Raw genomic sequence first — 14,131 nt, 5'->3', positions numbered from 1 at the left:
TTTTTCTGCCAATGAAAAAATACTAGGCATCAAAATGTCAAATTAGGGACTTCAAAATTTCAATTTACTAGCTAAAACTTAGGGGTTAAGTAAAAATTGTGAGACACCTAACAAGGAATTGTGAGCTAATAACCCCAAATATTATGGTTGGAATTTTTTTTAAAATGGTGAAAACAAGTTTCCGTAGATCCCACTCGAAAACCTTTTCCTGTGAAATGTTTGGGTCTGTTTGCCCACTGCTCTGTGTCACATCCTGCCGAACGATGACGGGTTTGCAGGGTCTCTCATGTGGAGGATGATGTGGACAGCAGGACAGATATTACATCAGAGTCAGCTCACCTTGGTAATAGAATAGAATAAACCTTTATTATCCCACAAATAAGAAAATTTGGTGGTTACACAGATCTTATAGCAAGAGGGATATAAAATATAAATGCAAGACACAAAGTGGTCCTATACACATAAGCAACTGAAGTTCGTATGCATGTACAGTGAACAAACAAGCTGATGAGTAAGATAACCAAAAAATTGTTAAACTGTGTTACAGAGTCTGACAGCTGTTGGTAAGAATGACCTGTTGGTAGCGCTCCTTCCTACACCGTGGGTGTAAACGTCTACTGTCGAACGAGCTGCTCAGTGCTCGTACAGTCTCATGCAGGGGGTGGGAGGGGCTGTCCATGATGGATGTTAGCTTAGACAACATCCTCTCCTCCCCAACCTGCTCAGTGGACTTCATTAACCCAGCAAATGTCCAAGTGTTCAGTGATAATTTTCATAACACATGTAACGATGGCCCTGTAATATCAATTCCTTTTCAGGTGTGACTACACATATAAGAAAGATTGTCTCACTACCACCTATGAAAACCTTAACTTATAGCAACAAAACATCATGACTGGTACATTGCACTAAGTCAAACATTCAGGTCACCTTGAAGATTTTCTCAAACCACTTTCTTTTAGGATAGCTAGGTTTGCCGTTTAAATGTGTAGATATAAAGGTTTGTAAATTAACACAACACTCGTCTACTGAACAACATGCTCAGAATATTTATTGCATATATATATATATATATATATATATATATATATATATATACACACACACACACACACACACACACACACACACACACAGTGGACACTGATTGCAGTAGTAATATCTTGTGCAGTACAACACAACAGCTCTATTACATTTTTCCCACGTTACAAAGAAAACATTGTTTATATTTGGTTAATTCATTCCAGTAAATCCCCACTGCAAACTACAACCTCAATAATTAACAAAATTATTCATTTGCTGATTAGCAGCCATTATAAGTGGATTTTACAGGCAAACCTGATAAAGATGGAGTACTTTGCTGATGCATCAGTTTGGTTACTGTGCGTTACAGTCAGGCACCAGTTACAACGGTGATGTTTGAATCTGGGGAGATGAACAACCAAGAGAATTAAATGTCAAAAAAGCGAGTGAACCTTAAAAATGTAACATTTGATTTACTTTACAACAGTTTTCCCTTTAGTTTATTTTATTTTTCAGTTTCATAAAAAAGATCATCATTCAAAGCTGGCACAATTCCCTTAATGAAAATGTTGCATCTGGTGTAATTATTGATATTAAATAGATGTTTAAATTATGCTAACATTTTTCCTGTCTTATTATCACTTTGAACAAAGACTTGCAGTCCAATTCAGGTTGGTCCTTTCAAAGCGTGCCGACTGCAGTGATGAAATAAACTAAATAAATAAAAAGCTTAAACAATAATCATAACTCTTTGTAACAGTTTATAAATATCTTCTACAGATAATGTTTTGGATATAGACTTCTTTAATATTTTGTAGTTAAAAGTTCGTTGTGCTGAGACCTGTGATTAGTCTGACTGGGAGTTTATTTACCTTGAACATCTGTTGTCATGGTAATAAAGTTATCCCATGTGAAATAATATAAAACTAGTCAACATGAATAAAAGAAGTTAATAGAAATGCTTTGGTGGATTAAATGTTAATAATTTTTTCACTGACTGGATGTTATTCAAAAAGTTTTTTTACATTGTGCTCGTTCACACTTTGAGGACTGTTACACAAAGCATGGTTTGAGTTTAGTGAGGTAACTTCACTAAGCTCAAATCCAGGTTTTTCACTGTTACGAAGGTTCGCTTCTTACTGGAGTACATCGCCATGGTAACTTGCACTGCAGTCCTAAGCTGCTCTGAAGCTCTGTTTGGTATAAGAGAAATCACCACCTACTGACCAGTCAGTTTGACTTCTTTCTTTTTCATATTTTAGAGAAAAGATTACTTGATTAACTGATTGGGAGAACATACACTAGTCCTCAAGGTTAGTAAGCAACATTAGGTGAGATATGTTTTTACCTGCTGGTTGCAGACTGAAATATCTTTCAGGAAAGCCCCTGTCACTGTACGCATGGCAGGTGTAGTTTATGTTGAAGTCCTCCTCCTTCAGCTCAGAAAATATCAGCCAGGTCTCTAACCACGCACCTTTACTGGAGCCATCTTGGGGCAGCAAACTGTTGAAGACAATGAGATGAGATCGTCCTAAAATTCCCAAAAGTCTCAACGTTCTCAAAAGTAAGCAAATAAAACAAATTGATGGAGATTTAAGGTACTGACCGCTGTTCTAACATGTGTACACGGTGAGAGGTGTTAGTCTCAAAGAATCCATCTTTGTCCAACCAATAAATATCAACGATAGGCTTCCCAACACCCGGCACAAACACCAGGCACCTTTTACTGAAGTTGTACCCTGAAAACATGCGCAAAACAGTGACTCAGTATAAACATGAAACTGTATATTTAGCATTTACTCTCCCTGCAGAAGTCTGTGACTTTCAACCCAATATGTTGGCCTAAATGAAGCCTGAGATACATAAATATGAAATCAACAGAACACCACATTTCTCAGAAGATCTTAGAGGACTTACCGCTCTGTGCTTTGATTACATCATTGGAGGGTTCATGCACTTGTGGAACCAAAGAGTAATCCCCTGAAACAGAGAACATCAAATACTGTGTAGCTTACAGTAGAGGTTGAATAATCACAAAGATATAATGGAAATTGAATCATATTTCTCTTTCGCAGTTTTACAGTAAGCAAACCTAAGAAACCATTATTACTAACACAACTGATGTTTCTTTTTCTGTTATTATTTTTATTGTTAAAATGAAGCGATTATGCTTTTTTCACCGGATTTTTGTCAACGTACAGTAGTGTCAAGATAGTCTTTGAGGCCTTTGGGCTGGGATGTGTTGGGCAACCGTGATTCTGTCCTTTCAACTGTGCTCAGTATAGAAGTCACGATACCTCAGCTCGCTTGCAAGTGTTTGGGAGCTGTTCTGTTCTGTTTTGTTTGTGTTTGAGGGCGTTACTGTATATGCCTGACTAACTGAAGTGGATATCACGGTCAGTTAGCAGTCAAACATAAACCTTGCTTGAATAACAGAACAAAGACACAGCTGCCCTTCTCAGCTGTGTGGGGGCTCCTGACGAGGTCTTTATCTTGTGTAGCCCAAGGCGCAAACAGTTTTTGTTTTGCATTTCCCCGTCTTGTGCCACATGCTTGTTCAAGATATAACATAACAATTTTCACTAAGTGAATCTGTGAATCATAATTTGAGGTATCTAGGTGCTAACCTATAAGCTACATGAGGCTTAGCGGGGGATAATTATGACACAGTCAAACCCAAGTAAATGAAAACCAAGTTGAGTGCTCGGAAATACCAGCTTTATGACTGAAGAGCATTGTGCACATCTATACAGTTACTTATTGTATCATCACTGTTATTTTATAATTCATCTTTACATATGGACAAAAAAAATCACTGTCTTCTTCCTCTTTTTTCAGCTGCTCCCTTCATGGGGCGCCACAGCAGATCATCTGCCTCTATCTCGCCCTATCCCTATTGCCCCTTTCTGTCACACCCACCCTCCACATGCCCTCCTTCACTACATCCATGAATCTTCTCTGTGTTCTACCTCTTTTCCTCCTGCCTGGATGCTCATCCTCAGCATTATATGTCTAACATAGCCCCTTTCCCTCCTCTGCATGCGTCCAAACCATCCCAGCCTTTCCTCTTTACATTTATCTCCAAACTGTTAACATTAGCCGCCTCTCTGATATGTTCAATGCTAATCTTAATCATTTTTGTCACACCCAGTATAAACCTATATAGATCTTCAAATCCCCCAGCTCGGCCTCCTGTCTCTTTATCATTGCCACCATCTCCAAACCGCCATTATCATTATCTTCCCTCCAGTCAATACTTCCATTGCTCTAGGTTGTCTTCCACCTGCTCCCTGCTCTCACTACAGGTCTGCAAACATCATAATTCACATCATCATAATCCTGTCTGACCTCATCTTCAGCCTGTCCATCACTATCGCAAACAGCATGGTCAATCCCTGGTCCCACCCCCACCTTAAACACCTTCTATCACTTCGAATGCGCCCCGCACCACTGTCTCGTTGTCCTCATACATGGCCTCCCTCACATACTTCTTCACCATTCCTGACTACGTCATTCAGAGCCAAAGTTCCTCTCCTAGCATACAAAAGTATGTCATCTGGACCAACTGCCCTTCCACACTTCATCCACTTCATAGCCCCCTCACTTCATTTCAGTGTTTCTCTTAATCTACAATCTCACCTTTGACCTCTGCGCTAATAGTCTCTGACACAGATCCTTTGATGCCACCCAGGGTGAATGTCAGAGTACAGGTATAGGTGCCTTTGTGTTGAAGGTCCACACTGGTAATTTTCAGTCTGGTGCCCCAGTACTCATAGCTGCCTGTTCCGTCCTCTATGGGGTCACAACCCTAGAGGGAGAAACGCACAAGTCTTTTTTCAAATTAACAATGCATGAAGAAAAATGTTAACTATTTAAATTGGAGAACAGTTTACAGCCACTGGGATAGTTTTGATGCTCCTAATCTGTTCAGATAGACATTTAAAGAGTTCCATGATTTTTAATATTATTAAACTGTTTGTTTCCCTTCCACAAAATTAAAGGGCACGCACACAAACACACCGAGACTGGGATCTGCTGTCAGTCAAATTGCAATTTTTAAACACTCGTATCTCCCCAGAGTTTCAATACATTCCTGGTATTGATAGAAGTTGGAATAGTGGTAGTAAATAGTTGAGGCTGCAGCTACTGTGCAGTCTCTCCATTAAAACCATTAGGTTTCATGCAGCACTCAACAACAATTCTGGAGAACTCACTCTGTACCACTTGATGGAGGAAGAGATGTTGTAGCTGTTCAGCTTATTCATTTCATTCTTCAGAGGGCAGTTCAGATTGTCAGTGACTCCTTTTGTAAGTTGCTGATAAGCTTTCCTCGGCCTTCCACATTCTCCTGTAGGTCTTTCATCCACCACCAGTCGGCTGGCCTCCCTGTAGCAGTGGGAAGGAGTCCTGTTGGGAAATTAAGCAGAAATATTATAAATGAATAGATAATTGGGCACACTCGCCCTGGCAGTGACGGTCATTGTTTGACCTTCTCCACAGTCAAAAATCAAACAATATTAATATTAAATTTGTTGGAATTGTAAGGGATCTTGATCTTAGATTTTGAAAATCTAAATCTAATTCTGTGTTGGGGATAGATAATATTGCAGCAGTGCCGCTGCACGGGAGGCGGACGCACCTGAGCGGAATCCGGTTGTTGTTGTTGGAGTGTGTGGCTGCAAGCTGCAAAGCTGCAGCCCGTGTGTGAACGGCAATCGGAATAAAAGTGTTTGAAAGTACTGAGATGTGGGCGGTTTCGTCATTCTCCTATTATAATTTCCAATACAGTAAAAGCCATAAACCACTCTGTGTTCACTGTGATTACTGATAGATCATGGAGGCAGTTCGATGAGTTGTGTAAGGTGTAAATTAATACTGTGTTCTACTCATTTCTAATATTTCTACTTCTACTAGTGCTTCCTACCTCAGTATGGTCACATAATCCCCACTGTCATTCATGGTTACATTGAGAATCCACAGAGTCTCCTCGTGCACCAGGATGTGACCAGTCTGACTGCTGATTTCTTGGCCTGACACCGAGTTGTACCACGTGATGTTGTACGGGACAGTTTTGAAATCAAAGACGTCTGAGGACACCAGTGTGCTTCTCAGCATAGCCACATCTCCAGGAACAGAGAAAACCCTCTCAAACTGGAGTTTGTAGTCAGTACAGTTCTCTGCAACATACATGTAAGTGTGGAATAGAGAAAATAGTTATTTAACCTTTTATTGCTGAGAAATCAAACATTTCAAAGTCAAATATAATGTTGTTATTTGTTTGAAATTAATTGAATTGAACTGAACTGAACTGAGATGTGACATATTTCCTGCTCCATGTGTTTTTACTTGAACTTTCCCAAGCAGAGTTAAAAATCAGTGTTGTTGTAATTCTATCCCTGGCCACAAGAGGGCAATAAAATACTTCAGATCATGCTAGTGGCTCAAACTGCAGCTTGGCAAAAACATGACATATGATAAATTTACAGAAACATTTAAAAATTTGTTAATGTGTTCAGTGTGTGTGTGTGTGTGTGTGTGTAAAATAGTGTTACTCACCCTCTTCAGATCCTCTACATATTCCACACAGCCCGAAGAAAAACACAAAGCTTACCAGAACTAGACTTAAGTCCATGGCTGAAAAACACACAGATACACAACATTTACAACACAGCATTCATGCTAGAAAGTATATAAACATCATAAAATAGCAGTCAGGCAACAACTGGAAAATTTTATGCAGTGAAAGCAACAACTTACCAGAGCCTTTAAAACCCATCAATGATCAGCAGAAATTAACGACTTTACTCTGCCTCAGATTTTTCCTCTGCTTGCTTCTCCCTTTCTCTTTCTCTCACGATCTAGCTTCCTCCCTCCTCATTCCTCATGAGTGACTTGTGTTGTTGCGTTTGAGGAGTTGTTTATATAAACCTCAAATGCTACATAATGCTCTTTGAGTGGAAACAGAACTTTGCAATTTTAGGCGTTGCTGGAAGAAGGAAACTGTCTTGTAAAGAAAAGTAGACTGAAACTAACAATGCAAAGTTTCCTCAACTGCAGTGCAGCCCAGAGAGAAAGTTTCAAGTGTAAACTGGAAAATACAAAGTCTCCAACCAAACAATTATCATGGTAAATGGACTGATTCTTATATAGCGCTTTTCTACGCTCCCGCAGTACTCAAAGCACTGTATACAACATGCCTCATTCACCCATTCATAGAAGCACTTCTAAACTCAAGTGGAAACTAATAAACATTCACACTCCAATGAATGCATCGGAGTGCAACTTGGGGTTATTATCTTGCCTAAGAATATTTGGCATGCAAACTAGGGAAGCCAAGGATCGAACCACCAACCTTCCAATTATGGTAAATGGACTGGTTCTTATATAGCGTTTTTCTACTCATCTGAGCACTTAAAGCACTTTACACAACTTGTGCATTCACCCATTCTCAAGCACATTTTTCTTAGTGCTTTATAACTAACATTCACACTCCGATGGATAGGGATGGGTATTGATAAGATTTTAACGATTCCGATTCCATTTTCGATTCTGTTTAACGATTCGATTCTTTATCGATTCTCTTATCGATTCTTTTTTTTTTTTTTTTAAAAAGGAGAACACTAAGGTCGATTAGCTTAGAACTTTGTTTTATATCTTCTCTTTGAACAAGATAGAAACTTAAGAGTAACATGGCCTTACAAACCCAACAGTGAGAGCTTCAGAGATCCAGCCTACGGCTCTTCAATGGGGTGTCACAGGGTCCCCAGGAAAAAAAATTGTAAATGTAAAATAATAAAATAAATATTCTTCTGTAGCAATAACAAAGTATAACATAAATTGTTCTGTGGCAATTACACAAGAATATCCAGTAATGTCCCTGCCTACAATTAAACACATTCACTTACCAAAAATCATCTGCTGTGGCAAACGGGTGCAAGCCTTTGACCACAAACTGAGTCACTGCTCTGTGACATTCGTCTATCCTGCCTGAAAGGAGACGCTGCCGGCAGACTGCAGCGAGAACTGCCAGCATCTGAGCCAGACTGTCACGGTGCGCTGTGACAGACCGTGCGGTGGTGTGTGTGGTGGACCCAGGTGCGAACACAAGTGAGCAGACGGGAGTGAACTTTAAACAAAAGCGAGCCTTTTATTGTGGCTGGTAACGCAAGAGAAACAAACAAGAATAAGGGCAGCACAAAAGCAATAACTAAAACAGAAACCTAAACTGGAAATGAACTAAGGTAAGGCTATGACTTAGAATACAACAGACCGGGCATGGAAACATGGAGGGTGGGAACACAGACGACGCGACACAGACTGTAAGAAACACAGAGACTAAATACACATGAGGGATGATCAGGGGAAGTGGCCACACATGGGAACGCAGCTGATATACATGAACTTAACAACAGGAGGAGTGAAACTGAATACACTGACATTCAATACAGACTTTCAAAGTAAAACAGGAAACATGGAGATTAGACATGACATGAACTAAACATAACCATGCAGACATGACTCATGACAGATAGACGCACGAACCAGGGAGACTCAGTACAGGGGAAGATGACAGAAGCGACAGCATGAACTTGACAACACAAGACACACGGACATAAACACATGAAGGGCAAGGGAGGCTATATACAAGGGTAATATAATTACAAATGAGCTGGAATAACTAAATGAACCTAAACAATCAATAAACATCAAAACAGACTAAACACAAAACACTGGGTCGCACGACCCAGGACCATGACACAGACTCTGTCTCTCTCATCATGGTCACCTACATGTACAGTAATGGCAGGTCTTGTAATAAGGCAGATCGCGCTAACATAATATGCACTGTTAGTTGATTATTTACCTGCCGCATTAACGGAAGAGGGCGTGCAAACGTTACCGCTGCTGCTGGGAGAGTCACGAGTCCGGAGTGGAATTAAAAACACGACATTCATTTAAGGTCATCGCGTGTTTTGTGAGCAAATGCTTTTGCATATTCGTAGTGTTTCCTCCCTTAAATGAAATATCTACTTTGCAAGTTGCCCTGTTGTCATCGGTTCTCATAAAGTATAATCAAACTTTTGAGCGTTTGAGCCGCTTAGGCGCCATGTTTCCTGCCAGGTAAATGACGCTCCGCAACGTGGTGACGTCATTCGGGGCGACTGGAATCGATAAGGGAATCGTTTGCAAAAATGGCAAACGATTCCAAGGAATTGAAACAGTGGGAACCGGTTTTCGATACCCATCCCTACCGATGGATGCATCGGAGAGCAATTTGGGGTTAGTATCTTGCCCAAGGATATTTGGCATGCAGGGGAAACCAGGAATCGAACCACCAACCTTCCAATTAGTAGGTGATCGGCTCTACCACCTGAGCCACAGCGCCTGGTATTCCCAGGTGGTCTCTCATTCAACTACTAACCAAGCCCAACCCTGCTTAGCTTGTGAGATCGGGCATGCTCAGGGTGGTATGGCTGCAGTCAGTCACTGCCTGACTCTGCCAGCGTTGGAGAAAAAAACTGCTTTACTTATTATTTTAACCTTCATCTTGGCAACTGGGGTGAGCACAGACCGCTGAAGTATTGTCAGTCAGTTTGTTCCCAATGATGTCACATTATTGCTTTCCATTTCTACTTTGATTAGTGCTTTAAAAATCCAAATGTTTTGGGGTCCAAGGGGACCACAATCAAAAGCACCCAATCCGATGTGTGAAGTTTTAATAAGTTTTAAGTTTAATAAATGGAACTCTTTGTAAATATTTGTTTCTCCTATCACATGCAAGCATGTCTGAAGACTAGCACGAGGCAAAACTGTGTGCTGTAACTGCCTGCAGTCCTACTGTTGTCTAAGGCTGTGCTGCCCTATAGGCAATTATTTGAGACTGTTTTTTGTGTTTAATACATCTTGACAATTGTGATTTTTAAAGTCTAGAAGAACTGGCTCGTTTCCCTTAGTTTTACTTAAAAGTAACTTTATTTGTCTGGGTAAGCCTGTGATGACATCACTTCCTGTCCAAAAAAATTCGGCCCTGTCTCACTATAGCTGTGTCCCAATTCAGGGACACAGCAATGACTGTTTAAAAGACTTTTATACAGTCATTGGTAGCGACACGTACAAATCGAGTCTACCCGATCCATACCTCGCATGTGCAGGTGTTTTCCAGGGATCTGGAAGCTGTTCGGCTGACTTAAAGCAGCAGCACTTTCTGCACCTGCATAAACTCCAGGACACGTTTACTAACAGTGTTTGTTGCTGTGTGTGCTGCAGCTGAAGCTTTGAATTTTTTTTTTGAGAGTTAATATTTTGGCTAAGATAAGATAAGATAAGATAACCTTTATTAGTCCCACACGTGGGAAATTTGTTTTGTCACAGCAGGAAGTGGACAGTGCAAAAGTTATGAGGCAAAAATTAGAATACAATAAGAATAAATACAGTACACAGCTGTACAGAATAGAATAAAATAAAATACTATATACAGTAGAATAAAATAAAATAAATATACAATAAGATAAAAATAGAATACAAATACAAATACTATATACAACTGAGTAAAAATACAACGATGACAGAAAGGATTATTGCACTTAGTATTATTGCATATGTATGGATGTGTGTGCTTGATCAGTTAAAGTCTTTATTATGGAGTCTGACAGCAGTGGGGAGGAAAGACCTGCGAAATCTCTCCGTCCCACACCGTGGGTGCCGCAGTCTCCCACTGAAGGAGCTGCTCAGTGCTGTCACAGTCTGCTGCATGGGGTGGGAGATGTTGTCCATCAGGGATGACAGCTTAGCCGCCGTTTTCCTGTCACTCACCACCTCCACTGGGTCCAGAGGGCATCCTAGAACAGAGCTGGCCCTTCGGATCACCCTGTTCAGTCTCTTCCTGTCCCCAGCAGAGATGCTGCCGCCCCAGCTATGGTATCTTGTTATGAAATGTTGTGTGTCAAAGCTAAGTTTGATTGGGAAACTCAAAGCTCAATAACCTGTATCAACAACAATTCACTGCAGCCTGTGCAATATTTGATGCATCATAATTTATTCCAGTCTATCTTGCAAATACATGTTTGCAATGTCATGCACAAACACACACAACTATTAGATCCTTAAGATCAAACCTGTGTCATTCTTTTGGTCCACTGCAGTGTAGTAGTGCAACCATGGCTCAGGGGGTTGAAAAGCGCATCTGTAACCGGAAGGTCGCTGGTTCGATCCCTGGTTGTTGTGTCCTTGGGCAAGACACTTTACCCTACCACTGGTGTTAGCCTCCCTTCTGTCAGTCTGCCCCTGGGCAGCTGTGACTAAAACTGTAGCTTGCCTCCACCAGTGTGTGAGAGTGAATGAATAGTGGCATTGTAAAGCGCTTTGTGTGCCTTGAAAAGCGCTATATAAATCCAATCCATTATTATTATAGTAAAAAAAAAAAAAACTCCCCCCAAAAAAAGAAGTGAAGTGGCCCCAAATGGCCAGGATAGAGATCAGAGGGTTAATGCGCAAAATGTATAAAAAAAATATTGATTACAGGATAATACATTAATGTTAATATCAACAATAAGCTTTTTACTCTGAAGTTACAAGTATAAACAATGCTGTTACATTTACACTTAAATTCTTTACTACAAGTATGGAAACAAGTGAACAACATTTTATAATAAGTTTAACTGGAATTCTGTACACTGAAAAGCAAACAACACATAAAAAACACAAACAAACAGCCATTACCTTCATCTGTCCATTAAATGTCAAACATCGCATTGACCCGTAGTCCCTGCTCATGAGCACATGCTTTTAAAAAGAGCTCCATGTCCTCTGCAAACTGAAAAACAAAGAGGAAGAAGTCCCTCTACACAAAAACACTGCAGATGACAGGCCAGGCAAACATCTATTGACCTGTTTGAATGCCTTCACATCATGTGAGCCTTGAAGTTTTTTTGTAAGAAGACTAAGACCACAGTGAGGGCGTTTCATTTTCATGGACTTTCCACAAGCCACAGTTTCATTTAGCACAGAGGGTAGAGCACATGAATGTTCTACCCAAGATTCAGAAAATGGTTTAGATGCCGGAGACAAGACATCGAGAGGGAGATGGGGCTCCACGGAGAGTTCAGTGGGGAGCAGTCCTGAATGCTGACATGACAATAATTGACTTGCCATATCCCCACGCTGTATGATTGTCATGTTGCAGACCGGGCAGTGAAAGTGCACCGGCATATCATTTTGTCTGTAAGAGAGAAAAAAAGAAAAAAAACAACAACAACATCTAATTTAAATGTAGTTATATAGAATGCAATCAGTTTATCTAACAATCAGATTGTACATATTAACAAAAATATCCAAGCCATCCTCAATAATGAAAGCAAAATGGTGTGGATCACAAGAGCTGTCAGGAAATGTGGTGAACAGGAAAAAATATTTAATGAAAACACTTTTTTCTCTTGCTGATGAATACACTGAACTGCACAGTGTGAAAAGCAACATTTAAGTCAACAAAGAGACTGCAGAGGTGCTGAAAAGAAGTGCATATTTATAACTTTAACTATGAGGTATATTTAATACCAACATACCTTTGAAGGCAAAGCATTTTTAATGTGTCCATTTATATGCTGCTCAATCTTTGCCCTGACAGTAGGGCTGAGAGTGGGGCACAGAGGGCAGTGAAACAGCCAACACGTGGTGCATTCCTGCAATTCTGGCTTGGAGGCAGAACTCCAAATTGATATTTGCATCTAAAACAGATAGAAAAACAGATAAACACCATATACACATTTAGGTTCAGGTTTTAGCAGAAATAACACGTTACAGTTAGCATGTAAGAGATTTGGGAGAAAATTCTTTACAAAAACATAATTTACAAGACACTTATTTGTGACATACGTATAGATTGACATATAACAGACAATTTAACAAAGGCAAACTAAAATCTGGGCAATAAAAAAGCAGAACAGAATGGAATAGAGAATATTAGTATTTATACATATATAAAACTCTGTGACGACCTTTACAATGTTTTTGCAGGTGGAATGAGAGACATGAACAAAGTGCAATATGCAGTAAATGGAACAATGTGCATTGATGTTACAGATTGTGAAAAGTAGTGAAGTGAATTTGTTCATAACAAGCAAAAACCAAATACGTTTGAAACTGACCGCTAAATGCTAATCAGAGGTGTCAAAAGTGCACACATTCCTTACTAAAGTTTAGATACCGCGGGGGTCTGACCGTTGTTGTAACGCTAACAAAGTGTAAGCAAACTAGATGATTCCTAGAATTATATAATTATTAACGGCAAATTTAGACATGAAAGACTCTGTCCCAACCTTTACAATCCAGTGGCGTGTCCAGGGGGGTGACCTGGGGGGGCACAGGCCACCCCGAAGCTAAATGTATGATTATGTTTTCACAGTGAAGTTCAGATATCCGAGTGTAAGTGAATGCAGCATCGGCTGCTGCACTATGAGCATCATGTTAGCAAAGGTAGGAGAGCCAAGCACAAAAGACGGCGCAGCAGAAAACAATTTTTCAGCGAAAGATTAACAGGTTAACATAGCTGGACTGGCCATCGGGCATACCGGGCAGATGACTTATTTATTTATTTTTTTTGTAACAGCATGAACAATGAGAGGTGGTGGATTGGCCAGATGCTGGCCGATGTGTAAAAAAAACTAAGTTGTTTGGTGGTGGCTATGGCGGAGCTTCCACAGAGGCCAGCAGGTGGATGAGGGAAGGGGAGGCAGGAGGAGCAGAGACCCGAGGCAGCCGCCGGTCCGAGTGTCAGGTGAACTGAACTTCAGGTAAGAAGTTATGACCTGCAGTCTATCTGGGTCAGATATGAACCAAGTTTAGGTGGAGTTTATTTTCATGTTGCTGACCTTTTACAGTCAGTTACAATAACTCATACTGCGTGAGCTAGCATGACGGAGTTTCTATACAGCTGGGTGGGTGCTATGATGTTACTGATAGTGAACTTTATTTTATTCATAAGGTTAGTTAGTAGAGTTGCCAACGGCTCCTTAAAAAATGCAATGGTCCCTCAATCAGAGAAAATATTACACGTTTTGTGTTGAGCTGAGAAGAGACGCAGTTTGTCCCGTTAGCTATAATGAAAAAAAGA

At 40.3% G+C, this 14,131-nt stretch overlaps 1 protein-coding gene across 4 annotated transcripts; it reads right to left on the bottom strand.

Moving 5' to 3' along the window:
* Nucleotides 1–335: 335 nt before the first annotated feature.
* On the bottom strand, nt 336–9,237 carry LOC112430070 (interleukin-1 receptor type 2). Of its 4 annotated transcripts, none has more exons than XM_076874781.1 (10): nt 8,888–8,965; nt 7,929–8,149; nt 6,580–6,657; nt 5,948–6,200; nt 5,238–5,430; nt 4,663–4,831; nt 2,941–3,003; nt 2,630–2,762; nt 2,372–2,526; nt 336–1,425 (listed from the first exon to the last, which is right to left on the bottom strand). In XM_076874781.1, exons 2-10 carry the CDS (start codon nt 7,936–7,938, stop codon nt 1,394–1,396), a joined length of 1,086 nt encoding a protein of 361 aa, XP_076730896.1. In that variant the 5' UTR covers nt 7,939–8,149; nt 8,888–8,965; the 3' UTR covers nt 336–1,393. The 4 variants fall into 4 exon arrangements, with proteins under 4 accessions (XP_076730896.1, XP_076730895.1, XP_024661241.2 ...); XM_076874780.1 differs by having other exon boundaries at nt 7,929–8,179; nt 8,888–8,958; XM_024805473.2 differs by lacking the exon at nt 7,929–8,149 and having other exon boundaries at nt 8,888–9,237.
* Nucleotides 9,238–14,131: the final 4,894 nt, after the last annotated feature.

Source organism: Maylandia zebra, linkage group LG16, assembly GCF_041146795.1.
Source record: "Maylandia zebra isolate NMK-2024a linkage group LG16, Mzebra_GT3a, whole genome shotgun sequence".
In the NCBI taxonomy this organism is placed as follows: domain Eukaryota; kingdom Metazoa; phylum Chordata; class Actinopteri; order Cichliformes; family Cichlidae; genus Maylandia; species Maylandia zebra.
Note: the sequence above shows the minus strand (reverse complement) of the source record. Positions and strands in the feature narration are given on the sequence as shown.

What these genes read in the sequence shown, in the direction of transcription:
- LOC112430070 (XM_024805473.2), bottom strand. Translation starts at nt 8,978, where the DNA reads ATGAATGTCGTGTTTTTAATTCCACTCCGGACTCGTGACTCTCCCAGC. An exon ending in GTACACATGTTAGAACAGCG is followed by an intron (nt 2,527 to 2,629) that starts GTCAGTACCTTA and finishes TGTCTTCAACAG; the next exon opens with TTTGCTGCCCCAAGATGGCT. An exon ending in TTTCAGTCTGCAACCAGCAG is followed by an intron (nt 1,426 to 2,371) that starts GTAAAAACATAT and finishes TCATCTCCCCAG; the next exon opens with ATTCAAACATCACCGTTGTA.